The sequence below is a fragment of the Lagenorhynchus albirostris genome, chromosome 9, assembly GCF_949774975.1.
Source record: "Lagenorhynchus albirostris chromosome 9, mLagAlb1.1, whole genome shotgun sequence".
NCBI classification, from domain to species: domain Eukaryota; kingdom Metazoa; phylum Chordata; class Mammalia; order Artiodactyla; family Delphinidae; genus Lagenorhynchus; species Lagenorhynchus albirostris.
In genome coordinates, this window is record NC_083103.1 from 100,330,718 (window position 1) to 100,357,821 (window position 27,104).

The window sequence follows — 27,104 nt, forward strand, 5'->3', positions numbered from 1 at the left end:
GCCAGCAAGTTTTGGCGGGAAAAGCCCCGCATTTGGATTCCTGTGGTGGCGGGCAAAGGACGGCCTGGTGAGGAAGAGCAGCCGGTAGAGGGGGAAAAGTTCCTGGAGCCGGAGTTCGGGGGCTACATGATTTAGCAGGGGCACAGCGAGAGAAAGTTCTCAGCGCCGAGCCTAGAGGATCGGAGAGACTCCTGCGGAGGGGCGGTTTCGGAGGGTGGAGGAGTGGGGTGCCAGGCGGACCCCGTTGTACGGGGACTGGAGAGAAGACTTCCTCTGCAGGCCGAGAGCACCCGAGGTTTGGGCCCCAGCCGTCCGCGTATCACCCAGCCCTTCCTTCCGCTTCTTGGGGCAGTTTGGCTCCGCCCCGAGCTCCTCCTGGCCTTGGGGACGGGGCGTGGGTGGGAACTGGGAGTGAGCGGGTCGGGAGGAGCGGCTGTGGTCCTCGTAGCGATTATTTCCTCCTCTGCTAGCCCACATCCCCTTACTCTAGCCCGACGCTTCACCTCTCACCCCCTTCCCCAGTCCCCCACCGTAAAGCACTGGTCCCCCAACTCCTCCGCGCCACGTACGTTTCCTCGGCCGCCTGGAAGGCGGCGTTTCAGCCTTCGCTTTGCGTGGGAACGGGGCTTGTGAGTTACCAACGGAATGCCAGAGTTTAGAATACTTGCTTGTGCTTTAAAGACTTGGGTAAAATATGGATGAGGTGTAAGGGGGAAACCAGGAGCTGTGATTCACCTTGAAGAATCACGGCAAGAGGCGGAGCTCAGCGGCTTTACAGATGATTGAAGCGTGTCCTCAGCCACCGTTTTTCTGGGTTCCTGCTTTTACAGCCGCGGGACTTAGTGGAGTCATGGCAGTGCCCTTTGTGGAAGACTGGGACTTGGTGCAAACCCTGGGAGAAGGTGCCTATGGAGAGTGAGTTTGAGTCCTTTTACCCCGACTTCAACTTGCTTTAGTTTTCTGTTGTCTCCTTTGAGTACAAGTTGGTTATTTTGGAGAACAGATCTTTGCATTTGAAATCTAAAACTTTGGGGAACTGAAGCTACACAATCTTTTGTAAGGTTTATTTTATTTTCTTCCTTTTAAAAACAAAACAAAAACATTTCTCTTCCTAAAGAGCTAGAGGAGACTTCTGAAGTCAGTTTCTCCTCCCACATACTCCTTCCTGGGGTTCAAGCATAGTGGTTAAATGAGCAAATGAACAGACTCTGGAGTCACGTTGCTGGTCATTGTTTTGTGTTCTTAGGCAGGCTTCTTAATGTCCTTGTGTGCCTCTGTAAAATGGCATATCCCACAAGTACTTAAACAGTTACTGTAGACACATATAGTATCGGATTAATAAATGCTAGGTAATGTTATTACAATTAAATGAACAGAGCAAGAATGAAATCTTGCCGTTTGGGACATCATGGATGGACCTAGAGGGTATTATGCTAAGTTTAAATAAGTCAGACAGAGAAAGACAAACACTGCATGATTTCACTTAATAGGGTGAATCTAAAAAACTAAACAAATGAACAAACGACAAAGAGAAACAGAGTTAGATACAGAGAACAAACAGGTAGTTGCCAGAGGGGAGGATGGTGCTGGGGAGGAGAGAAATACCTGTGGTACAAACTTCCAGTTGCAAAATAAATGAGTCTCCAGTATGAAATGTACAGTGTGGGGAGTATAGTCAAGAACTATGTAATACCTTTGTAAGGCGACATATCCTAACTAAACTTATCGTGGTCATTTTGAAATGTATAGAAATATCGAGTCACTATGTTGTAACAGGAACTAACATAGTGTTGTAGGTCAATTATGCTTCAAAAACAAACAAAGTCATAGAAAAAGAGATCAGATTTGTGGTTACCAGAAGCAGGGTGTAGGGGAGGGGGGGTTGGATGAAGGTGGTCCAAAGGTACAAACTTCCAGTTAAAAGATAAATAAGTACTAAGGATGTAATGTACAACATGATAAATATAATTATCACTGCTGTATGTTATATATGAAAGTTAAAAGAGTCAATACTAAGTTCTCATCACAAGGGAAAATATGTATTTTTTTGATTTTTAAAATTTTGTATCTATATGAAATGATGGTTGTTCACTAAACTTGTGATAATCGTTTCAGTGCTTTATGTCAACTATAGCTCAGTAAAAGTGGAAGAAAAACAAGTTAAATGAATAGAGCATGTGAATATGTGATGTGGCCTAGAATTGCTATTATCCCATTTTAGTTTATTAAGAATTTATTAAATGACTTGGATGTACAGCATAATGACTTCTTTGGAACACTAGCTATCATACTTCACATTTCAGAAAGGAGTAGTATCTGTTGAGAACATGGCATAAACCATTCCCATGGTTTCTCCCAGGTGGAGAAACTAATAAAGGTAAAATAGTTTTGGATGAGTTATGTTTAGCCTTTTGAAGTTTTAAAAGAAATATAATTCAAATGTCTGGAATATTATAACTCTTCCTTTTTCTTTTTAGAGTTCAACTTGCTGTGAATAGAAGAACTGAAGAAGCAGTTGCAGTGAAGATTGTGGACATGAAGCGTGCCATAGACTGTCCAGAAAATATTAAGAAAGAGATTTGTATCAATAAAATGTTAAATCATGAGAATGTAGTGAAATTCTATGGTCACAGGAGAGAAGGCAATATCCAGTATCTATTTCTGGAGTACTGTAGTGGGGGAGAACTTTTTGATAGAATAGGTATGGAAAAGATTGAAGATAATTCTTATGCTAAATAAGTTTTTAAATTTGTTTTTTAATCTTGGGACTGCTGCTTCTTCATTGTCCATTCAGACTTGCTTATGCAATAGTGAAATTGGAGTAAATTTTCTTGTTTTTGCAACTTATGTAAACACTGGATACATATGTAGAGTCATCAAAGAAACTTTTTTCCCAAGTTGTATAAGTGATTTGGGGTGGGATTGCTATTATGTAGAGTTTAAGAATGGTAAACTGTGGTCTCATGGTGAAGAATCATAAGTGTGATGTATGCATATGCAGAAAAAGTTTTTTTTCTTTGTAGACATTCTAGTCTCATGAAATCATTGCATACATTTACAAATCCAAAATAATAGCAAGTTGTTACATAAGTGAAATTGAGAATTTTCTACGATTGCTTTATATAAAGTAAAATCTGTGCTTGCTGCTTAAATTTTCTGTGTAGATTCAAAGTCTTGATATTAAAGAACAGTAAGAAGTACATAAAATATATTCTGTGGATCTAAATTTATTATTTAGAGCTATTGTATTAGCAGTTAAAAAGTGATTATTAGAATCTTCAGTATCTATCTCAGAAAAGTTGAGAATAAAAGAAATCAAAAGTTAATGAGGGAGATAAAAATATAAAAAGATAACTGACAATAGAACCTTTCTTAATAAAACTGTATTTCCTGAAGTAACTTCACAGGAATTCATGGTTTTGTAGTAGTGCGAGAAATTATATGAAGTTTAAATTTGTTGTTAAGTATTTAGTGAAATCAACTTAGATTTGTGTAGGCTTCCACTTCGGCAATTACATTTCAGGAGTGGAAAAAATATTGGCATAGCATTTAGAAGAAATTAGGGGAGAATTTGAAAGATACCAAATAAATCATGGTTAGTGTAAGTAGGGGCTTTCAAGGTATGGCTTGCATTCTTGATTTGGGTGATAGTTTGTTATTTCTCTGTACTTTTCCTGTGATGTTAATTTATTTTTGCCACTTAACACATGGGGAAATGTGAGTTATTAAGTACTATATGTACTAGTGGACTCCAGAATCTTTTCATTGTTAGCATTAGATTCTCTTTGCTAAAGTACAATCACAAATGTTTAACTTTCGAATTAGGAGACTGTGTGGTTGATGACTGATTATATTTACCTGGTGAACTAACTTTCGTAACTAATTCTTATAGAGCCAGACATAGGCATGCCTGAACAAGATGCTCAGAGGTTCTTCCATCAACTCATGGCAGGGGTGGTAGGTACAGTTGTCTCTAACTTTTACTTAAAATTAGTCTTAGTGAAGTAAGTTACCCTATTCTGGTATGCTTTCCTCTGCTTCTCTTTTAGGTTTATCTGCATGGTATTGGAATAACTCACAGGGATATTAAGCCAGAAAATCTCCTATTGGATGAAAGGGGTAAGTTTAACATTTTGTTGCTGCTACCTAATCATTTTAGTACAGCCATACAAAGGCAGGATCAAGGCTTTCCATTACCGAAATTTCAGGGCAAAAAATATGAAATTGAAATACCCTGGACCTTAGCCTTGACGTATTTGTTCTTTTTAATTTATGACTTGGATAAAGATGCAGGGCTTTTAGTTATATTTTATGGATGTCATAAAAACTGAGAGGGATGGATAGTGTTAGTGTTAGCTTATAGAATCAGGATCGAAAAAGGTGACGAATATCCACTGCATATGAGGCAGTGATTTTTGTCTGTTTTGTTTAATGTGTTAGAATAGTGCCTGGCAAATAGTAGGTTTTCAACAATGTTTATTAGATGAATGAATTTAGCAGACCAGAGAGGTGGGTCAGATTTAACACATACTGGATCGTTACTCAATTCAGTATTTGGATTGAAAAACACTAACGAAATAAGTACAGTTTAATGGCATGTCTTTGGCAGCAAAGAACGTTTAAAAAGACTTACTAGGCAGCAGACTTCATATTAGTCACCCATGTAATTTGATCATTGGAAAATTAAGGTGATAAGGTGAGAATGAGGAAGGCAGCAGTCCAGCACTTCTCTGGAAGGCCATGGCGGGAATAATAGGTGTTTGGGACAGTACTGTGAAAGGCATGTAGACTACCGAAGTACTTTTATAGGTGAGTGACCAGAATGCTGAAAGGGCTAGAAACTTTGTAAAATAAGGCATAATTGAGGAACTCAAGGGAAATTTGCTAATTGTTAAATACAGTTCTTCACAGTATGTGGGTGAAAACTATTTGGAGGCAATTTGGATTAGTACAAAGATGACCCTCATTAATGGATCTGCCCCAGAACTTAATAGGTTGCTTTGTTGTAGGTTTTTTTTTTTTTAATTTAATTAATTTATTTTTGGCTACGTTGGGTCTCCATTGCTGAGCATGGGCTTTCTCTGGTTGTGGCGAGCAGGGGCTACTCTTCGTTGTGGTGCACGGGCTTCTCATTGCGGTGGCTTCTCTTGTTGCAGAGCATGGGCTCTAGGCACGTGGGCTTCAGTAGTTGTGGCACGTGGGCTTCAGTAGTTGTGGCACATGGGCTCAGCAGTTGTGGCTCATAGGCTCTAGAGCTCAGGTTCAGTAATTGTGGCACACGGGCTTAGTTGCTCTGCAGCATGTGGGATCTTCCTGGACCAGGGATCAAACCCATGTCCTCTGCATTGGCGGGTGGATTCTTGATCACTGCGCCACCAGGGAAGTCCCTGTAGTAGGTTTTTAACAGGAGATTCAAACACTGGATTATTAATTATCAGGGATATTGTAAAGGGAATTTAAACATTGCTTGGCTGGTTGGACCAAAGTAATTTTCACATCTTGTCCAACCCTGAGGTTTAGTGTTTCTGGCATTATCGTGCCCCATCATAAGTACCAGTGTATGTTCTTATCAGCCTTCTTCTACCTCTTTCTGAACTCTATAATTGACCTTCATACCAGGGGATAAATTAAGCCAGCTTATATAAGTAATGGAGATGTGAGTATGTAATATCTGGAATGTGAAAACTTTGTTCCCAAACTAAAAATACTGTTTTTTTTCTCTTTATAAAGATAAAAGTAATTATGAAATAAGATCAAAAGTATAAAAAAGAAAGTAAAAAATCACCAGAAATTCACCAGTCAGTTATAACCAGTGTTAATATTTTGGTTAATATCTTTTAGGTATCTTTTTATTAACCCATCTACTAACCTAGCTACTTAAGACCCTTCTTTGGTTGTTTAGCCTTCTGCAAGTTGTTCCATAAAGTATGTAGCAAAATTTTAGATATTCAAAAAATTTGGTGTGTTGGGAAAAGGAACTGTAGAATGGTCTGTTGATGAATCCCAAGAAATGAGAGCACAAGCTGGGAGACTTCCCTCTGCTTCTATTTTTCATTCTATGTCCATTACTTTTTGAATACTAATAGCTTTGATGGTATTATAATCAATTCTTCCCATTCCTCATATACAAATTAAGTCCTTTTTTTATTAAATAGGTTTCAAGCTACATAAAATCTTCTAGAAAGGAAGGATTGCAGTTAGGAAAGGGAAGGATTTATAGGAGGTTTCAAAGAATATATAGCGTGTACTTAAACTAGGTGTTAGGTGAGTGGATGTTGATTATAATGATTTTTCATATCTTGCGTATTATATAATCTTTTGTTTCTATTCAATAATAATATTTTTTAAAAAAGAAATACATTATCAATATAGTTGAAGTCCTCCTCTGTATTCCTTCCAAATGTGTGCCCCTTTCTTTTTCTCAGAAGTAACCACACTCCTCAATTTAAAATTTATTATATACAGTTCTCTAAGTATTATGTCACAGACATAGTGAAACTACAGAATCTAAGGAATACTGTGGTCATCCATTAGTATTTTCAGTGATTATTGCTTATAGGTAACTTGGAACTCTTAATCGCAGTCATTTGTCAAGATTGTGTCATATATAGCTGTTAGAAGGATAATTACAGTAGCCACCTCCCAAGTCATAGAAGTAAACATCAGTGGCTTACATATTACATTGGGTGGATGTAATTGATTTTTAAAGAATCAGTCCCCTGCTTTGGAACATTTAAGTTATTTCTAGCTTTAAAAAAATATAAGGCAGTGATGACTATTCTATAAATTAATGCACAGGCCAATATAAAAATTAGGTCATGTCATAATGAAGATTTATTATGGCACTTGCCATTTTTTCCATTTATACCTGATTCCATGTCCGCACATATAGATATACTTTGTGCTTTTTGTTTGTTTTTTGTTACCTACATAATCTCATTGTACATGTGTACTATAAGATTTAATCATTTCTTTATTGATGGACATTTAGGTTATTTACAAACAGTATTGTTATGGTATGGATATCCTTATGTTTGTGAATTTGTGGAAGTATTTTTGTGGGTATGGTCCTAGAAGTGGGAATTCCTAGTTCAAAGAGCAGGAGTATTTCAAATTTTGGCATCTTTTGCCAGATTGCTTTCTAAAATAGTTTTACCAGTTGATACCTAAGAATAGGGGAGTCTCCCCTATCTCTGAAGACTAGGTTAGATTCCCTTTCTGTAAGATCTTGTAATGTTCTATATTTTCATAACCTCGACAGCAGTTGTTATTGTTAGTCTTCAGTAATTTATCTACCTACATGGCTAGCACAGTGTCACTCAGTTACAGTAGATATTCACTAAGTGTAGTTAAGGTGAAAGTTCTGCCGATAGCTTGTGTGTGCTGAAGATGGGAAGTTAGAGTGGAAATTTGCTCTTCTGGTTTGTTTTCTGTACAGAGTTCGTCCTCCTTTTCTAAACTTAGCCACCTTGACAAGAAGTTCTGGTGGTTTGTGGGTCTTTAGTTTCGGTCCAGCCAGCTGGGTTTGTCCACTGCTGGAAAAGTTGTGCCTAGTATGTTATTGATGTCTCCCTCCTTCCCTCTGCACAACCCGATGAGGGCATGGCTCTCTTTTCAGTGTTTAAGTCTGGAGTGCTCTTTTCTAGAAGGCCCTTTTGACTCCAGGATCTTTCTTTAATCTGGTCCATACTGTTTGTGTATTGACAATATTTGTCTTAAGTTAATAGAAGCCATGAGGCCTTTTTCTAGTTTTAACTATATGATAATGTCTTTAATTTCTTCTTTTTTAAAATTTCTTTTTGGTCATAACACCAGTGGTTTTCCAATACAACTCAACTCCTTTAAGTATATCTTTTTTTTTTTTTTAAGTATATCTATTTACAAAACATTTTTATCCAGCGCCATCCTCTTTTCCTTTGGTTTAGATAACCTCAAAATCTCTGACTTTGGTTTGGCAACAGTGTTTCGGCATAATAATCGAGAGCGTTTATTGAACAAGATGTGTGGTACTTTACCGTATGTTGCTCCAGAACTTCTAAAGAGAAAAGAATTTCATGCAGAACCAGTTGATGTTTGGTCCTGTGGAATAGTACTTACTGCAATGTTGGCTGGAGGTAAGAGCTTTTTATTTATTTATTTTTCTGCGTAATTTTTTTTTCATGTTTATTGGAGTATTATAATTGCTTTGCAATGTTGTGTATGTTTCTGCTGTACAACAAAGTGAATCAGCTATATGTAGCCATATATCCCCATATCCTCTCCCTCTTGAGCCTTTCTCCCACCCTCCCTATCCCACCGCTCTAGGTCGTCACAAAGCTGATCTCCCTGTGCTATGCAGCAGCTTTGAGTTTTTTAATCATGATAAAATTCCTGTCCTTAGGAAAGCCAGGTTTCTTATACCAAAATAAATGAAATGAATCAAGGGGATCCATATTTATGTGATAGTATTTTAATATTAACTTATTTATAACTAATTTGGAACTTTTAATCCCAAAGGTTTTTAAAAATGAAGTATGTATAGCTATTAAATGAAATATCACAGTAGCTCTCTCTTTTAAAATTCATGTGAATACTTTTGGAAGAGAGTAAGGCAGGAAGTGGACTATCTATCTTAGAAGTGCCTCTAAAATTTCTTAGAGTTGGCATTCTTAGTTTGGAAACCATATTGAATTAATTTGGAGGAAACTTTTACTGGATTTGTGTCATTGATTATTTTCCCTTAAAATTGTATAATTATTTGAACACTCAGAAAACTGGGACTTGTTTCTTTTTCAGAATTGCCGTGGGACCAGCCTAGTGATAGTTGTCAGGAATATTGTGATTGGAAAGAAAAAAAAACATACCTCAACCCTTGGAAAAAAATCGATTCTGCTCCTCTAGGTAACTGGGTTATTTTGATGTAAAGTACTGATTTCTTGGATAATGAAGCCTAGTGCTATTTGAATTTTTTTCTTACATTTTTTTTCATTTTAACTTTTAAATCATTATGTAAATAATCCATGATCTTTATAGATGAAGTAGAAGAATAATAAATTAAAAAATTGTAAAATCCAACCCTATAATCCCAGCACTCAGGAAGAGCTTCTTTATTATTTTTTTAACATCTTTATTGGAGTATAATTGCTTTACAATGGTGTGTTAGTTTCTGCTTTATAACAAAGTGAATCAGTCATACATATACATATGTTCCCATATCTCTTCCCTCTTGCATCTCCCTCCCTCCCACGGAATAGCTTCTTTTAATGTTTTGATATGTGCTTCTATATTTTGTAGTAAAAACTATGTGTTTGTTATATATATATATTATTTATAAGTATGTGTGTTTTCACAAAAAATGACATCCCACTATACATGTTATTTTGTAACCAGTATTTTTTTTTGTGTTAATGCTTTGTGAACATTTTTTCATGACTATAATTGTAGGTCTACATCACTGTTTTTAAAGACTGTGATGGTATTCTGCTATATGGACATGGCTTACTATACTTATCCAGTTCACCTTTTTAGAGATTCAGGATTTTTTCTAATTTTTCACTGCTGTGAAAGAGATATGATGATCATCCAAATAACTTAATCTTTGCACATACCTTTAAATTATTTAATTAAAGTAAAACCCCAGAAGTGGAATTGCAGGGTCAAAGATGTATACAGTTTTTAATTATTATTATTTACTTTGCCAAATTGTTTTCCGGAAAGTTTGTACCATTTCATCACAGTCTAACTAGTTTACATTTAAACTTTTTTTTTTTGGCCATGCTGTGCGGGATGAAGGATCTTAGTTCCCTGACCAGGGATGGAACCCATGCCCCCTGCAGTGGAAGAGTGCGGAGTCTTAACCACTGGACTGCCAAGGAAGTCCCTTAAACTTTTTTTTTTTGACTAATCTAATAGGCCTACATATAAGAACTGTATTCTGTTTTTTTTTTTTTTTTGCGGTACATGGGCCTCTCACTGTTGTGGCCTCTCCCGTTGTGGAGCACAGGCTCTGGACGCGCAGGCTCAGCAGCCATGGCTCACGGGCCCAGCCGCTCCGCGGCATGTGGGATCTTCCCAGACCGGGGCACGAACCTGTGTCCCCTGCATCGGCAGGCGGACTCTCAACCACTGCGCCACCAGGGAAGGCCCTCTGTTTTTTATTTTTATTTTAAATTTAGTACCAATGAAGTTGTATATTCATTGTATATTTATTAGCTTTTAGTCTGTTTTTGTGAACGTGTCTAGTTTGCTCATTTTTGGTAGGAGGTTTTCTTTTTACTTTATATGAGGTTTTTGAAAAACATATTAATGTCATTAGATCTTTGCATTCGTTACAAATATTTTTGACAATTTGTCATGTATTTTTATTTTGTTTATGCTATTTTGACATGCAGAAGTTTTATATATATTTTTTAAACTTAACTTTTTTTTTAAAAGTAGTTATTTATTTATTTACTTATTTAGGCTGCACTGGGTCTTAGTTGCGGCATGTGGGCTTCTTAGTTGCAGCATGTGAACTCTTAGTTGTGGCATGCATGCGGATCTCGTTCCCTGACCGGGGATCAAACCTGGGTTCCTTGTGTTGGAGCATGGAGTCTTACCCACGGGACCACGAGGGAAGTCCCCAGAAGTTTTATATTTTTATTTATTTGAATCTAGTACCTGTCCTTTGTGGTTTCTGACTATATCATCATGTTTCTACCCTCAGCATTAGAAAAAAGTTACCTATGTTTTCATTTATGTTTTTAAGGCTTTATTTTTTTCATTTAAATCTTCAGTCCATTAGAAAATTATTTTGGTGTTGGGAGATGAATGAATTCTTTATCAATACAATTAAGGTACCTTAGGATGATGGTTGCTTTTATTACTGTCTCTTAAAAAGTTATTGGAGGGACTTCCCTGGTGGTCCAGTGGCTAAGACTCTGTGCTTACAATGCAGGGGGCCTGGGTTCGATCGCTGGTCAGGGAACTAGATCCCACATGCATGCTGCAACTAAGAGTTCACATGCCGCAACTAAAGATCCCGCATGCAGCAGTGAAGATCCCGTGTGCAGCAGCAAAGATCCCATGTGTCGCAACTAAGACCCAGCACAGCCAAATAAATAAATATTTTTTAAAAAGTTATTGGAAAGTAAATTTCCCTTGTAAAATTGTGTGAACGAGGACTTAATATGACATATTGGAACAGTGAAGTTTGGTATTGAAAATGGATAAAAGGGGTTTTTTTTTTGCTATCGTTGTATAAATATCAAGTGAAGAGAAACATTTCCACCTAGCTCTTGTTCTATTTATTTGCAAACAACTGAGAGTCAGCTCTGGGAAGAATATTCAGAGATATAGACAGTAGCAAAGAATGCATGAAATTAAAGCAAAAATTCAGTAGCTTTATTCTTTCTCTTCCCCAGAAATAATATTTGGACATAAGGAAAGCAATAGAGGATGTGTGTTCTACACCACAAGCTGTAGGCTTTTCTAATCTATTTGAGTCTTTTATAAATGTTGTCTTAATGTTTTGTTTTCAGCTCTGCTGCATAAAATCCTAGTTGAGAATCCATCAGTAAGGATTACCATCCCAGACATCAAAAAAGATAGATGGTACAACAAACCACTCAAGAAAGGTAATATATCCTTAAAATACAAGTATTTTTTTTTCTGTGAAAAAAAGGTACTTGTAAAGTCAGTATAAGTCAACAACACAAAAGAGCTGTGGTCTCTGTCCTCATGAAGATTATAATGTCTAGTACAAAAACCAGAAATAGAAAAAATAATTTTAAGCTCATTAATAATTATAAAGTGGAAAGTCAGGGTACTACAGCTAAGAATTTGACCAAGTCTTAAGTGACAAAGAACACTTATCTTGCTGAGGAAATCACGTTAAATCTAAGATTTGAAGATTAAAGGGGAGCTAGACAGAAGAGTAGTAGCAAGATGAGTGGCAGATTCTGAACATGGAAGCAGCATCTGGGATGTCTTGGAGGTTAGAAAGTGGTGCATTTGAGGAACTGGAGAGAAGGCCAGTATGGCATGGACCATGTCTGGCTTGTTCATCATTGCATCACCTGTGCTTAGCATAGTGTGTGGTCCATCACAGGCATTCAGTAAATGTTTGCTGAGAAAGTAAGTGAATGGAGAAGGGGAGAGAGAGAGAGAGAGGTTTGAAATGAGGTTGGAAAAGTAGATAGCAACCAAACCGTGGAAGACCTTGTAAGCCACGTTAAAGATCTTGGGCTTTAACCGAAGGCTGTTGGGAAAACCTTTTGAGAGACTTTAAGCAAGGAAATGACATGCTTATGTGTTTGGTTTTGAAAGATCTTTCTAGCTACTTTTTTTCACTGTTTTTGATCCTAGATGTGAGAAGATGGTAGGCTGGACTAGGTTAGTGATAGTGAGATTGGAAAGAAGAAGTTGATTCCAGAGAAATTTAAGAACTAGAGTTGATAATACTGGTGATTGTTTATATGTGGAAAATGAAGGAGAGTGAGGAGTCAAAGTATGTCTCCTTTCTGGTTTGAACAGCTGTGTAAATGGTGAAACCATTTACTTGGATGTAACTCAAAAGGAAAAACAGATTTGCAGGGAAATTTTATTCGATTTTGGACATTTTATTTGAATTTGAGAAGTTAAGTAAAACTGTCTCATAGGAGTGTGTGTGTGTGTGCGTGTGCTTGTGTGCATGCATGTGTGTAACTCAGGAAACAGGGCTAAGCTGGAGATGTCGATTTAGGTGCTTTCTGTAAATAGATGGTGATTTAAACTGTGGTAGTAAATTAAATTGAGTATATGAAATTTTAAGGAATGCCAGTGTTTAAGTGATGGGCAGAGGCCAGAGAAAAGTAGCCAGAGAGATAGGACATCAGAAGAATGTGGAGTAAATCTGTCCTGCGGATTCCATGATACAGCAGTTATTCATGATCTTGGCAGGAACAGTTTTGGTGGAGAGTTAAGAATAAACTCTAGGGCTTCTCTGGTGGCGCAGTGGTTGAGAGTCCGCCTGCCAATGCAGGGGACACGGGTTCGTGCCCCGGTCTGGGAAGATGCCACGCGCGTCCAGAGCCTGTGCTCCGCAATGGGAGAGGCCACAACAGCGAGAGGCCCGCATACTGCAAAAAAAAAAAAAAAAAAAGAATAAACTCTATTGTACAGGGATTCTAGTGTAAAAGAGAGTTAAGCAGAGTGTAGACAGCTCAGTAAAGAAGTTTGGCTGAGAGAGAACAATAGCTAGAGATGAATGAGGAATTTTTAACTCTTCCCTGAATGTTTCTTTAACCTTTCACCTTATTCTAATTGAAATCCAGCTCTCCCCTGAGGACATTGCTTCTTCTCAGGTGGTAGGTGTTTTCTTTCCTGCACCCTCATACCCTTGATCTGGGAGTGGAGCAGGCATCCTCCTTGTTCTTTCTTCATATTCCTCTGCCCGTCATTTTGAATCCTATTATCAGACTCCACCACCCACTATTCCCTCGTAATAATCACCTTCTGAACCTCAAATTAAAATTCCTGCCACATTGTCACTCTCTCCAACACAGCTCTTAACGTAATTTTTGTCATGGTTCTTGGTAATTTAAATATTCATTTAGATGGTCCTTCCACTGTCATCACCTCACATTTCCTTGACTTTCTCTCCTCTAGCGATCTTGTCTTCAAGCATCCTGCTTGGACCACCAGTATATTTTTTTCTGGTTTCCCCTCTCTAGTACCCTGACTCCAGCAACACTTTGATCCCACCTGGACTTGCAGTCCATCAATTCTACTACCTTTTCACTATCTTTTATCTGCCCTCTTCTCGGTCCCAAGTTCCATCCTCACTATTTTAAATCCCAAGGTTAGTCACTGTAATGACTTCTTTACATTTATCTTCAACTTCCTTGCCCATTCTCACTTTAAAAAAAAAATTATTTATTATATTGACTTATTTTTGGCTGTGTTGGGTCTTTGTTTGCTGCGCACGGGCTTTCTCTAGTTGCAGCGAGTGGAGGCTACTCTTCATTGAGGTGTGCAGGCTTCTCATTGCGGTGGCTTCTCTTGTTGCGGAGCATGGGCTCTAGGCACATGGGCTTCAGGAGTTGTGGTACGTGGGCTCAGCAGTTGTGGCTCGCGGGCTCTAGAGCACAGGTTCAATAGTTGTGGCGCACGGGCTTAGTTGCTTTGCGGCATGTGGGATCTTCCCAAACCAGGGCTTGAACCCGTGTCCCCTGCATTGGCAGATGGATTCTTAACCACTGTGCCACCAGGGAAGTCCATTGCCCATTCTCTCTTCATCATACTTACTGAGAAAGTCTACTCATACTTACTGAGCAAGTCTACTTAACCTAAGTTTAATCCTGTTTTGTACCTACTCTACACTTATACCTCCACAGCTGATTGCAGCTGGAGAAAAATATGCAGCACTGTCTGCTTTAAATTCAAGATCACTGATCTCAAGTGGGCCCTTAATCCTTCCAGGCAATCATAATGCATTTCCCCACTTCTTTCACAACGCTACTCTCCTAAATCACATTTTTGTACCTTTCATTTTCTCTTCAACTTCTCCATCCTCACTCTCAGTTGGTGACAATGCTTCCTATTTCGCTGGGAAACAGAAGCAATAACAAAGGAATTCCCACAAACTCCTACCACCATCTCTACCCACCTGATTAACTGCCTCTGTGCTCGTATACTCTGCTTTCTCCCTTTGCTCTGGCTAAATTGCTCCAGATATAAACCAGCCCTTTCCCTTGAGCACTAGATGCAGTTCTCTTTTGCTTATTCAGTCTGCTTCATTATTAACTCTTCCCTCTTTACTGGATCTTTCTTATCAGCATAACAACATGCCATTTCTCCCATCTTACTGCCTGATAACATAGTAGGCTTAATAAAATATTTGAATGAATGGATTAATAAATAAAAAGGTTGGTTAAACTTAAGCGTGTTTAAATGGTTTGGGGGTAGATCCAGTTGAGAGGAAGAGGCTCAAAGTCTAAGAGAGAGGGAATAAAAGAGCATCAAGGTCCCTGAGGAGAAAGGAGGGTATGGGCTCAACTACAAGTAGAGGGATGGACATTTGATGGGAGGATGGAAGGGGAGAGGATGGGTAGGAATGCAAGTAAGTTAGCAGATTTGGTAGTGGCAAGTTGAGGGAGTTTCCAGTGACTATTTTCTTTGTGAAATGGGAGATGGTATCGTATGCTAAGTAATGAGGTCCTGGAGGGTGGTCTTGGTTAATCTGACAGGAGTATAGAAGTTTTGAAAGAATCATTGTGGAAAAGGAGAGGAAACTGACTAGAGAAACGTAGGACTAACTGTCCAGGTTGAGGATCCAGCTGAGGGTAGTAGCCATGAATTTATAGTAGCATCATATTCTATATAATGATTATTTTAGGTAAAGCTTTTCTAGAGGAGCAAAGAAGATTGGGTAGAGCAGATTCATAATGTTCATTGTCATCATCACAAATTATTTTTTATTTTAAAAATTTTTGATGCCTTAGCTGGGTCTCTCAGTCTTCATCGAACATTATTCTGTTACTATAAATGGTACCATTAAAATTATGGCCTGCACTTGGAACATACTTAGAGGTCAGGATTTATGAAATGTGTAGTTTATACAATTTGGCAAGTGAGTCCTACTAAGTTCCTAACGACCATGTTTCTCATAAAATCATGTAGGAAGAGCCACTATTTGTCGTATAAGTATTTTGTGTTAAATAAATGAATTTAGATACGGTTTTACTTCTTCAAGTTGTCAGCTGGGTTAATTAAAAAATATCTGCATAGAAAACTTGAAAGCGTTTGTATTTATGTTTTCTTTTTTAGGGGCAAAGAGGCCCCGAGTCACTTCAGGTGGTGTATCAGAGTCTCCTGGCGGATTCTCTAAGCATATTCAGTCGAATTTGGACTTCTCTCCAGTAAACAGTGCTTCTAGGTAAGACTGATTAATAAAAAATCAAGTAGTTGTTGGATATAATAGTCCCCATGAAAAATAATACAAGTATATATTGTTTTCTTATGATGAATATGTTTTTCAGTGTGAGAATGGTAATGTGATATAAGAAAGGCCTGATGAATTTTATTTAAAGATATACTTTTCTCCATATCTTAATGCTGCAGTGAAGAAAATGTGAAGTACTCCACTTCTCAGCCAGAACCACGGACAGGTCTTTCCTTATGGGACACCAGCCCTTCATACATTGATAAACTGGTACAAGGGATCAGTTTTTCCCAGCCCACATGTCCTGATCATATGCTTCTGAACAGTCAGTTGCTCGGCACCCCAGGATCCTCACAGGTAAAGTTTTTCAAATAAATAATGGCAGCCCTTTATTTTTTATTGTCTTAAAGTCTTTTTTTTTCTTTTAATATATAAATCTAAGAAATATAATATTAAAACTTGATACAGATTTTTTTGTTTGTTTTTTTGGCCACATCATGGCACATGGGATCTTAGTTCCCTGACCAGGGATAAAACCCATGCCCCCTGCAGTGGAAGCGCAGGGTCCTAACCACTGGACCAGCAGGGAATTCCTAGGGAAGACTCTGATGTATAAGAATCTTAAGTCAGAGAAAAAAATTTTCAGACCAAATAGCTATGATATGACTGCTTTTGTGATAAATCTGATGATTTATTCAGCTTTCCTCTGTTTGACATGTAGAACCCCTGGCAGCGCCTGGTCAAAAGAATGACACGATTTTTTACCAAATTGGATGCTGACAAATCTTACCAATGCCTGAAAGAGACTTGTGAGAAATTGGGCTATCAGTGGAAGAAAAGTTGTATGAATCAGGTATGTTTCATTGATTTTCGTTATATTTTTTTCCTGAAGAAAAATTTAAATATTTGAATAAAAAACTATCATTGTCAGTATATTTTAAAAATATAATTAGTTTAATTTGAAAAAGAAACAGTTAAAACTGAAGAAATTTAAGTAAAATGTTCTTTATCTTAAGAAATAATATTTCTTAAAAGACTTCTTTAAGGTTATTAAAGACACTAAGAGACTCAAGTCATTTTCTTTAAAACTATGTACTATACTTAAATTGTAACAGTTAACAATCAACTCCCTTCTATGAAAGATGGATCCATGAACAATCCCATATTTCCTCCATCTCCCTGCTCCCATCTACCAATTTTTGTTGTTTATGTTATTGTAGCATTTTTATAACATTGACATTCTAACCTGTCTTTAGGCTTTTCACAAATCTTAATATCATAAAAAACAAAAAGAGGAATATTTTGTGTTAAAGGAGACCAAAGAGGCCTGATAAATAATGCAATGCATGATATTTCACTAGATTGTGGATTTAAAGAAAAAAAGCTATAAAGGATGTTATTGGAACAGTTGGGGAAATTTGAATATGGGTTTTATATTAGATAATGTTTTTGAATCAGTGTCAAATTTTTGGTGTGATGATAATATTGTGGTTTGTAGGAGAATGTCTTTGCAGGAGGCACATAGTGAAGTGTGTGCCGTTGATAACTTAGTTTAAAAGCTAAAAAAAAAAGACAATCACATAAAAAAAGAAAAGTAAACATGTTATCTAGGTTGATAAGACCAATAAAGGGTTTGTGGTTATTTATTGCACAATTCTTCCAGTTTTTCTGTAGATTTGTAAGCTTTCAAAATTAAAAGTTAGGGAAAAATATGATTGTGCAGAAATCTGAGGCCAGCCTGATTTTCCTCTCATTTGTATAGATAATACACTCTTTTTTTTTTAGGTAGATTTATTGAGATAAAACTCATATGCTATAAAAATTATCACTTTAACCATTTTAAAGGGTACAATTTAGTAGTTTTAAGTATATTCACAAGATTATGCAACTATCACCATTTAAATCTAGAACCTTCCACTGCCCCCCAAATGAACTCCATACCAATTGGCAGTCATTCCTCATACCTTCCTCCCTGGCAACCACTAATATACTTTCTGTGAACTGCCTATTCTGGACATTTCATATAAATGGAATTGTATAGTATGTGACCCTTTGTGTTTGTCTTCTTTTACTTAACATAATATTTTCAAGGTTAATTCATGTTGTACCATTTATTAATACTTTATTCCTTTCAATGGGTGAATGATAGTCCATCGTGTGGATAGACTACATTTTGTTTATCCATTTATCCATTGATGGACATCTGGGATGTATCTACTTTTTGGCTAAACTTTTCTCCTTTGTTAATAAGGTATATTACATTAATTGATTTTTTGGGTTTTTTTGTTTTTTTTTTTTTGGTACGCGGGCCTCTCACTGTTGTGGGCTCTCCCACTGTGGAGCACAGGTCCTGGACGCACAGGCTCAGGGACCATGGCTCACGGGCCCAGCCGCTCCGCAGCATGTGGGATCTTCCTGGACTGGGGCACGAACCCGTGTCCCCTGCATCGGCAGGCGGACTCTCAACCACTGTGCCACCAGGGAAGCCCTGATTTTTGTATTTTGAGCCATCTTGCATTCCTGAGATAAATCCCACTTGATCGTGGTGCATAATTCTTTTAGTGTGTTCGATAGGTTCAGTTTGCTAGTATTTGTTGAAAATTTTTTTTGTGTTCATAAAGGATTTGATCTGTAGTTTTCTTGTGATGTCTGGCTTTGGTATCAGGGTAATAACTGACCTCATAGCACAAGTTAGGAAGTATTCCCTTCTCTTCTATTTTTTGAAGAGTTTAAGAAGGATTGATATTAATTCTTCAAAAGTTTGGTAGAATTCCCAGTGAAGCTATCTGGTCCTGGGCTTTCCTTTGTTGAAAATTTTTTGATTGCTGACTCAATGTCTTCACTTGTTATAGATCTATTTCCTCTTGAGTCATTTGTGGGAGTTTGTGTGTTTCTAGGAGTTTGTCCATTTCATCTTGGTTATCCAATTTGTTGGCATACCATTTTTTGTAGTATTATAGTCCTTTTAGATTCTGTAAAGTTTGTAGTAACATCCTTTTATTCCTGATTTTAGTAATTTGAATCTTTTTTTTTCTTTTTTTTTTGGTTAGTCTGCTAAAGGTTTGCCAATTTATCTCTCTCTTCTTACTGTTTATCATTTCCTTCTTTTGGATTTATCTTGCTCTTTTTTTTTTCCTAGTTTTTAAGGTGGAAGGCTAAGTTGTTGATTGGATATCATTCTTTTTTAGTGTAAGTTCTTATAGGTATAAATGTATGTCTGGGCACTGCTTTTGCTGCTTCCCATAACTTTTCATATTTTGAGTTTTCAGTTTTTTTCATATCAAAGTATTTTCTAATTTCCCTTGTGATTTCCTTTTTGATTATTTAGGTATGCTGTTTCATTTCCACATATTTGTGAATTTTTCAAAATCCTTTCTGTTGTTGGTTTCTGATTGCATTCCACTGTGGTCAGAGAAGATATTTAGTATTATTTTAATTATCTAAAATTTATTGAGACTTGTTTTGTTGCCTAACATATGGTCTATACTGGAGAATGTTCCAGGTGTGATTGAGAAGAATGTAGATTCTGTTGTTGGGTGAGGTGTTCTAGGCATATTTGTTAGGTCTAGTTGCATTATAGTGTTGTTCATGTCTTTTATTTCTTTGTTTTTCTTTTTTTTTTAATTTATTTTTTAAATTAATTTATTTTTGGCTGTGTTGGGTCTTCGTTGCTGTGCGCAGGCTTTCCCCAGCTGTGGCGAGTGGGGGCTACTCTTTGTTGAGGTGCACAGGATTCTCATTGTGGTGGCTTCTCTTTTGTGGAGCACGGGCTCTAGGCATGTGGGCTTCAGTAGTTGTGGCATGCGGGTTCAGTAGTTGTGGCTCACAGGCTCTAGAGCGCAGGTTCAGTAGTTGTGGCGCATGGGCTTAGTTGCTCCGTGGCATGTGGGATCTTCCCAGACCAGGGCTTGAACCCATGTCCCCTGCATTGGCAGGCAGATTCTTAACCACCGCACCACCAGGAAAGCCCTATTTCTTTGTTTATCTTTGTCTAATTTTTGTATCCATTATTGAGGGTGGAATGTTGTACTCTCCAGCTGTTATTGCTGAATTCTATTTCTTACTTTAACTCTGTTAGTTTTTGCCTCATAAATTTTGGAGTTTGGATTCTAGATAAATATATGATTATAATTGCTATATCTTCTTGATCATCTTAACATTATATAATGTCCTTATTTGTCTCTTGCAAAAATTTTTGTTAGTCTTTTGTTTGATGTTAGTATACCACTTTAGTTCTGTTTTGATTATAGTTTGCATTGTGTACCCAACAACATGGATTTATAATTATTGCTTTATGTGTCTGTCTTTTTAAATCAGGTAGGGAAAAAATAGATGTTACAAACAACAAAATTGATTATTATTGTCATTTGTATTTATCTATGTAAATTACCTTTACCAATATTTTTTATTTCTCCATGTGGATTTGAGTTGCTATCTAGCATTCTTTCATTTCAGCCTGAAGGACTTCCGTTACTCTTTCTTTTTTTTTTTTTTTTTTTGCGGTACGCGGGCCTCTCACTGTTGTGGCCTCTCCCATTGCGGAGCCCCGGCTCCTGACGCATAGCCTTAGCAGCCATGGCTCACAGGCCTAGCCGCTCCACAGCATGTGGGATCTTCCCAGACTGGGGCACGAACCCATGTCCCCTGCATCGGCAGGTGGACTCTCAACCACTGAGCCACCAGGGAAGCCCCTACCTACTCTTTCTTTTTTGGGCAGGTCTGGTAGTTTCAAACTCTATCAAATTTTAATTATGCATGTCTTCATTTCTTCATTTATGATGGATAGTTTTGCCAGATATGGACTTCTTGACAGTTTTTTCCTTTTAGCTCTTTGTGTCATTCCACTGCCTTCTGGCTTCCGTGGTTTCTGATGAGAAATCAGCTGTTAATATTATTGAGGGTCTCTGCGCATGATGTGTCACTTTCTCTTGCTGCTTTCAAGATTCTCTCGTCACTGTCTTTCAACAGTTTGAATATGATGTATCTTGGTGTGGATCTCTTTCATTTTATCCTAGTTGAAGTTCATTCAGCTTCCTGGATGGGATTGTTTTTCATCAAATTTGGGAAGTTTTTGGCCATTATTTTTTCAAATCTTCATTCTGCCCCATTCTCTCCTCTCTCTCTGGGACTCACATTGTGCATATTCTGATACACTTGATGATGTCCCACAGGTCTCTTAGACTCTGTTCATTTTTCTTCATTCTTCTTTCTGTTCTTTAGGAACATTCTCTACTGACTTCTTTTTTCCTGTGTGGGGGCCATATTTTCTCATTTTTCTGTATGCTTTATCCTTTTTTATTGAAAACTGGACATTTTGAATATTATAATGTGACAACCCTGGAAATAGATTTTCCCCTCTTCCCAGGGTTTGTTATCATTGACAATTGATGTAGTTTTTGATTGTTTAGTGACATTTCTGATCAAATATTATAGTGTCTGTTTTCTTTGTTGTGTGTGATCTCTAAAATATTTGTTCTGTTAGCTCAATGGTCAGGTAATGATTAAACATTAAATTCCTGGAACCAAAAGCTAGTTTTTGCAGAGGGGTTCTATGTGCGTATTGGGGCATGCCGTCAATACCCAGCCAGGCAGTTTACAGCTCTGCATTAGCCTTCACTTCCTGCTTGTGTGGTGCCTCATGGTCAGCCAGAGGCAGAGCTTAGAGCCTTCTCAGACCTTTCTTGAGCATGTACAGTGCCCTGGGCATAAGTATAGGCTTTACAGTCCCAGGAATATGTGAGAGATTTTCAGAACTCTTATCCCTCAAAAACATCTCACTCCTAAACCTTTCCTTTCAGGCTTTTTAGGTAATCTGTTTGTCCCAACTGTTCTGCATTACCCCAGTAAGCAAGGGTTAAAGCATTTGCCTGTAGTTACTTTTGACAGATGCTCCCCAGGTGGCAACTTTAACACAAGTCCTGTGTAGTTAGGCAGGCAAAATAAAGACAAGTGTGTTGAGCAGGTCTTCCAGGAAGGTAGAACAGCTTAAGACAGTTTATGAATGAGGTTTATTCTTGCATTTGTACCTGGACCTGGAATGTGGATGGTTATTTTCAAGGCTACTACTGAGCTGAGGAGTGGGAGTTGGGAATAAGGTGGTTACGTGAGAAAGCTCGTCTGTTTTGTATGAGTGCCCCTGTGTTGCTGCAAGCTTTTCGTTAGTTTTCAGTGTTCTGAAAAAGTTGATTCTGACAGTTTTTGCCAGATTTTTCATTGCTTTTGTGGAGTTAATGGGCTTTTGAATTTTCCTAATCTCCCATTTTTACCAACATTACTCCTCAATTAATTCTTTCTGCCTGAATCTTTGGAAAATTTTCTTTGTCTTTGAAGTTTAATAACCTACTTCAGATGTGCTTAGTGTCTTGTGTTTTCCCAGAACATAATGTTGTTCCAGTGTTGCACCGTTGTGGTACACCTGTGTTTCTTTAATAGTCATTTCTTGAGGTGAGAATTATTAAAAATGTTGTTGTAATTTGCACTGGGCTCAACTAGGCAAACCTGCTGATCTTGCTTGGGCTCATTCATCCAGCTGGAGTTGACGGCTTTTCTTTGGTCCAGGCCAGCCTCATCCACATTTGGGGTCTTGGTGCTGGCTGTTGGCCTGGCCTTTCTTTCCATGTCACTCTTCTAGCCTGAGCTTCTAAAACACTGAAAGTGGAAGTTGAAAGGCCTCTTAAGACCTTCACCATCTTCTGATTGCCACTATAGCTTTTTACCCACAAATCTGGCCTCTCTTTTTCTTTATGTTTTAATAATCTTGTTTTTCCTCTCAGTCTGCTTTTATTCTCTCTCTCTCTCTCTCTTTCTTTTTTTTTTCATTTTTTGGCCATGCTGCATGGCACATGGGATCTTAGTTCCCCGACCAGGGAACAAACCCACACCCCCTGCATTAGAAGCATGGAGTTTTAACCACTGGACCACCAGGGAAGTCCCTCGTTTTTATTCTCTTCAATTGTTTCCTCTTTTGGTTGTATCTTGGTAAAATACTAAATTTATTTTGTTGCTAAGAGTTCACATAGACTCAATCCCCGATAACGGAGCTGCGTCCTGTTTACAGGTCGGTCTGGTTGGACACACACATACCCATTGGGAGAGGAAAGTCCTAGAAGGAGTGGGATTTTCAGCTGGCACAGCTCCTGTTATAAAAGCGTCTCTCAAATTTTTATCCCAGTAGTATCACTGAACTAAGATTATAGTTTTTATTTAGAGTATTTTCTGCCCACACATCTGGTTTGACCTTATTTTCATTGTCTTAGGTTACTGTATCAACAACTGATAGAAGAAACAATAAACTCATTTTCAAAGTGAATTTGGTAGAAATGGATGAGAAGATCTTGGTCGACTTCCGGCTTTCTAAGGTATGTAGAATAGAACACTTTTTAAAAGAAAAAACTTTGTTTTGCTATTTTTAAATAAGTATTACATGTTCATTTTAGAAATTTTAAAAACACAAAAAAGTATAAAGAAGATAAGAATCAACTTTAATTTTGTCATCCAAAGAGAATACAGATTTATTTTTGATATTGTATTACAGTAACCTTACTATTACTTATAATATATCCTCTATGGAATTACTCTTATGTGTAGATTTTTTTTTAATGGCATTATATTTATAAATATATGGTAACTGGTTTTTTAAATTTAATATTATGAACATTTGTTCTTGTCATTAGCTATTCTAAAACAGTTTTTTCAAATGACTTTTTCCTTATTATAAAAGTTTTTGTTTTTTGTAGAATGTGTAAATAAATAACAAATAAAAAAATAAAAATAGTCCTAAATTATTTTTGTCCTTAAAATAATTACCCTTAATATTTTGTAGCATTCTAAGCTTTTTCTTATTGAATTTGTATTTAATATTTTTTCATAAAAATTATGATTTGTCCAAATGTTTGTACATTATAATTAATGAACGTTTATCTGTTTGTTACAAGCTACTCTATGATTAATACTCATATACATGGAGTTTTGTTCACATTTCTGATTCTTTCTTTAGAAATTATTGGTTCTGAGGTTACAGTTTTAAAGCCTTTGACATATAAGACCAAAAGAGCATATTCTCTGTTTACCGAAAGATTGTATGTGGCTCTAAATGAGGTTGGAGGAGTTGGTCACATTCTTTACGTTGGAGATTTGCTGCAGTGCTATTGTCCAGATGCTTGGTATGGAATTAAATTAAGATCCTAGTGTAGAGAAACCCTTCTCATAACTGAATCACTGGCTCTGTTGTGGCAGGACTTAAAGCATAGTTGTGTAGCTTATTTATTTAGTTTATAAACACCTATGAAAAACAATGACATAGGTACAGAGATACCAACCCTTGAAATGGACAGGATGCCATTGTTTCTGCTCTCTGGGCCCAGGGTGGTGGGAGCAGTGATGGGCCCAAAGTCAAGTCAGAATTATTTAGGTAGCCATTTCTTCTACCAAGATATTTTGTATTCATAAGAGGACCGGAAGATAACTGTATCTGGACATATCCATGGATGTTTGTCTCTACTTACCCCTAAAGAAAGTTTGATTTTATGGCATAGTCTCTTTTTCTTGTTTTTTTGACATTAGTTTTGGATATTATTCCTAATATAGGGTGATGGATTGGAATTCAAGAGACACTTCCTGAAGATTAAAGGGAAGCTGAGTGATGTTGTGAGCAGCCAGAAGGTTTGGCTTCCTGCTACATGATAGATCCACTGGCTCTGGGATTCCTGGTGAATATAGTGCTGCTATGTGGACATTATTCTTCCTAGAGAAGATTATCCTGTTCTGCAAACTGCAAACAGTAGTCCCTGAAGAGTTGTCTTCCCTCTAGCCAAACAGTTTCCAATTCTTTTTGTATGTTCTTCATACAAATAATACCTATATCTTAATTGTAAGTAAGACTTTGGGGAAGGGATAGATAGAATTCACTAGATATTTCTTCATCTGCATTTAGTGTCTGAATTTGAGACCCACCTGGTGGAAACCAAGCTCTGGGGATACATGAGCTTACCAGCTTTTATACCAACATAATGAAAAATGATACTCTTGTTCCATTTTTACCAAAACATTAGGTTTCATCCAAAAAGTACATATTTCCTCCACTTTGGCTTGATTACATGGATGAATTAGTAAAAACAACCTTGTGATTTTGGGACAGTAGATTTATCTGTCTGTGAAGTGAAGCCAGCTTCAAAAAATATATCCCCAAGATTTATATTATATTTTTAAAAGGGCCTGACCAGGTGTGTAAACCTGTTTTTGAATTATAATTATTAATTAAAATTGCAAGTAGGTATGTTTTTTCTGGTGTAGGTAATAATATATATGATTGGTCTTTCAAGTAGAAGTTGAGCATAACCTCTAGTGCTTAACTACCTTTACTCAAAATTACTGTTGCACGTTTTAAATATTTTTCTATATTATTTTCTACTTTCACAGCTATATTTTAATTCTTTATTACAGAAATAAATTCTATTTTGAAAATGAATAGCTAACTCTGTGAACTTATTGGTGACTAAGCTTCTAGGTGATAAGGCATGAAAGAAGGCGCAGGGGATGTAAGGAAGCTATAATGGACATAGATCTGATTCCTGGCTTTTTTTTACCTATTAGTTTTAGTAAGACCTTGTTCTTTCAATGAAATTTATATTAATTTTTGAATGTTAGATTGGGACCCAGTATTCTCTTTTCTTGGTAATTTATAAAACTTAATCAATTATCTTAGTCTGAAGCCAAGAACAGGGAATTCCCTGGTGGTCCAGTTGTTAGGACTCCACACTTCCACTGCAGGGGACACGGGTTTGATCCCTGGTCAGGGAACTAGGATCCCACATGCCGTGTGATGTGGCAAAAAAAAAAAAAAAAAAAAGGAAGCCAAGGACATGAAATTTTATAGAGTTTATCATATATAGTATATCCTGGTAAATGGTATTACTGCAGTATACCCATAGGAGGAATACGATTGAACTTATAGGTGGCTCCTAAGAATTGAGCCAGTACTTTCTCAAATATGAAAGAAATTTTGTTCCTGAGAATTGTCAGCCAGCCATTAGTAACTCAAAAACAAAGTTGTCTCTGACCTATCCCCTGAGCTCCAGACTTCTATAGCCACAGCCTACCTGAAATTTCCCCTTGACTAATAGTCATCTCATGAACAAAAACAACTTTTGATCCCTGTCCTCCAACCTATTCCTCCCTAGCTTCCCCCATCTCAGTAAACATTATATTCACTCCCTAGTTTTCTTAAGCCAAAACTCTAGAAATCATCCTTGACACGGTTTTCATATTTTGTATTCAATTCAGCAACTCCTATTTAATTCAGCAAATGTAATACCTCTAATAGTACCATTCTAATCAAAGCCATCGTTATCTCTCTTTTCATATTGCTTGTCCTTCAGTAGTTCAGAAATGCAGTCAGACTGGTCCTTCTAAAATGTGAATCAAGTATCCCTTCCTGCTCTCAACTCTCATAGCTTTTTGTCACACTTCAAATAAAATTCAAAATATTCTCTACGACCTACGTGGCTTTATGGGATATGTTCTCTTTGGCCTCATCTGCCACTTTTACTTGCTCATCCCACTCTAGCCACCTTGGCTTTGCTCTTCTGCTCACAACATAGGTACATTCTCACCTCAAGATCGTTGAGGTGATCGTTTCGTTTGCTCTTCCCTCTGCCAGGAGTACTTACCAAAGTATTTGTGTGGCCTGTGCTTCACTTTTAAGTCTTTGCTTAAGTGTCACCTCCTATGCAAAGTCTTTTTCCTGACTTACCTAATATATTACCCCACCTCTGCCACACTCCTTTATTTTTCATCATAGCATTTATTATCTGACATTATGGGGTATTTTTATTTATCTATTAAATGTCTATTTCTCCCATTGGAATATGTACTATATAAGCTCCTTGAGGTCAGGGACCCTATTTGTCTTATTCAGTTCTGAATCCCCAGCACCTAGAACAGTGCCTGTACATTATAGCATGCAATAAATACTTAACAAAGAAATAGACATTCAGTTTATTTGCTCTACCCTCAAAATATGTCTGGAAGCTCAACATTTCTCTCCATTTTTATTGCTACCCCTCTAGTTCAAGCTCCTTCATCTCCTCCCTGGGTTTCTTAATAAAAACGAATATCTTCCCACTTCCACTCTTGTCATTTCCCACCTGTACTCCCTCACCCCCTACCCCAACAGTCTTTGCTTTATATAGGTCCTACGTTATTTTTTTTTCTTTTAGAGGTAAAT

At 37.3% G+C, this 27,104-nt stretch overlaps 1 protein-coding gene across 3 annotated transcripts; it reads left to right on the forward strand.

Annotated features, from left to right (window-relative positions):
* CHEK1 (checkpoint kinase 1) lies at positions 1-25,313 on the forward strand. 3 transcript variants are annotated; one of them, XM_060158001.1, is made up of 13 exons: positions 1-67; positions 831-915; positions 2,478-2,701; positions 3,893-3,957; positions 4,050-4,119; positions 7,926-8,114; positions 8,776-8,880; positions 11,499-11,594; positions 15,766-15,874; positions 16,060-16,237; positions 16,602-16,733; positions 23,137-23,238; positions 24,467-25,313. In XM_060158001.1, exons 2-13 carry the CDS (start codon positions 851-853, stop codon positions 24,560-24,562), a joined length of 1,431 nt encoding a protein of 476 aa, XP_060013984.1. In that variant the 5' UTR covers positions 1-67; positions 831-850; the 3' UTR covers positions 24,563-25,313. The 3 variants fall into 3 exon arrangements, with proteins under 3 accessions (XP_060013984.1, XP_060013986.1, XP_060013985.1); XM_060158002.1 differs by lacking the exon at positions 1-67 and adding an exon at positions 162-295; XM_060158003.1 differs by lacking the exon at positions 831-915 and having other exon boundaries at positions 24-67.
* The last annotated feature ends 1,791 nt before the right edge of the window (positions 25,314-27,104 follow it).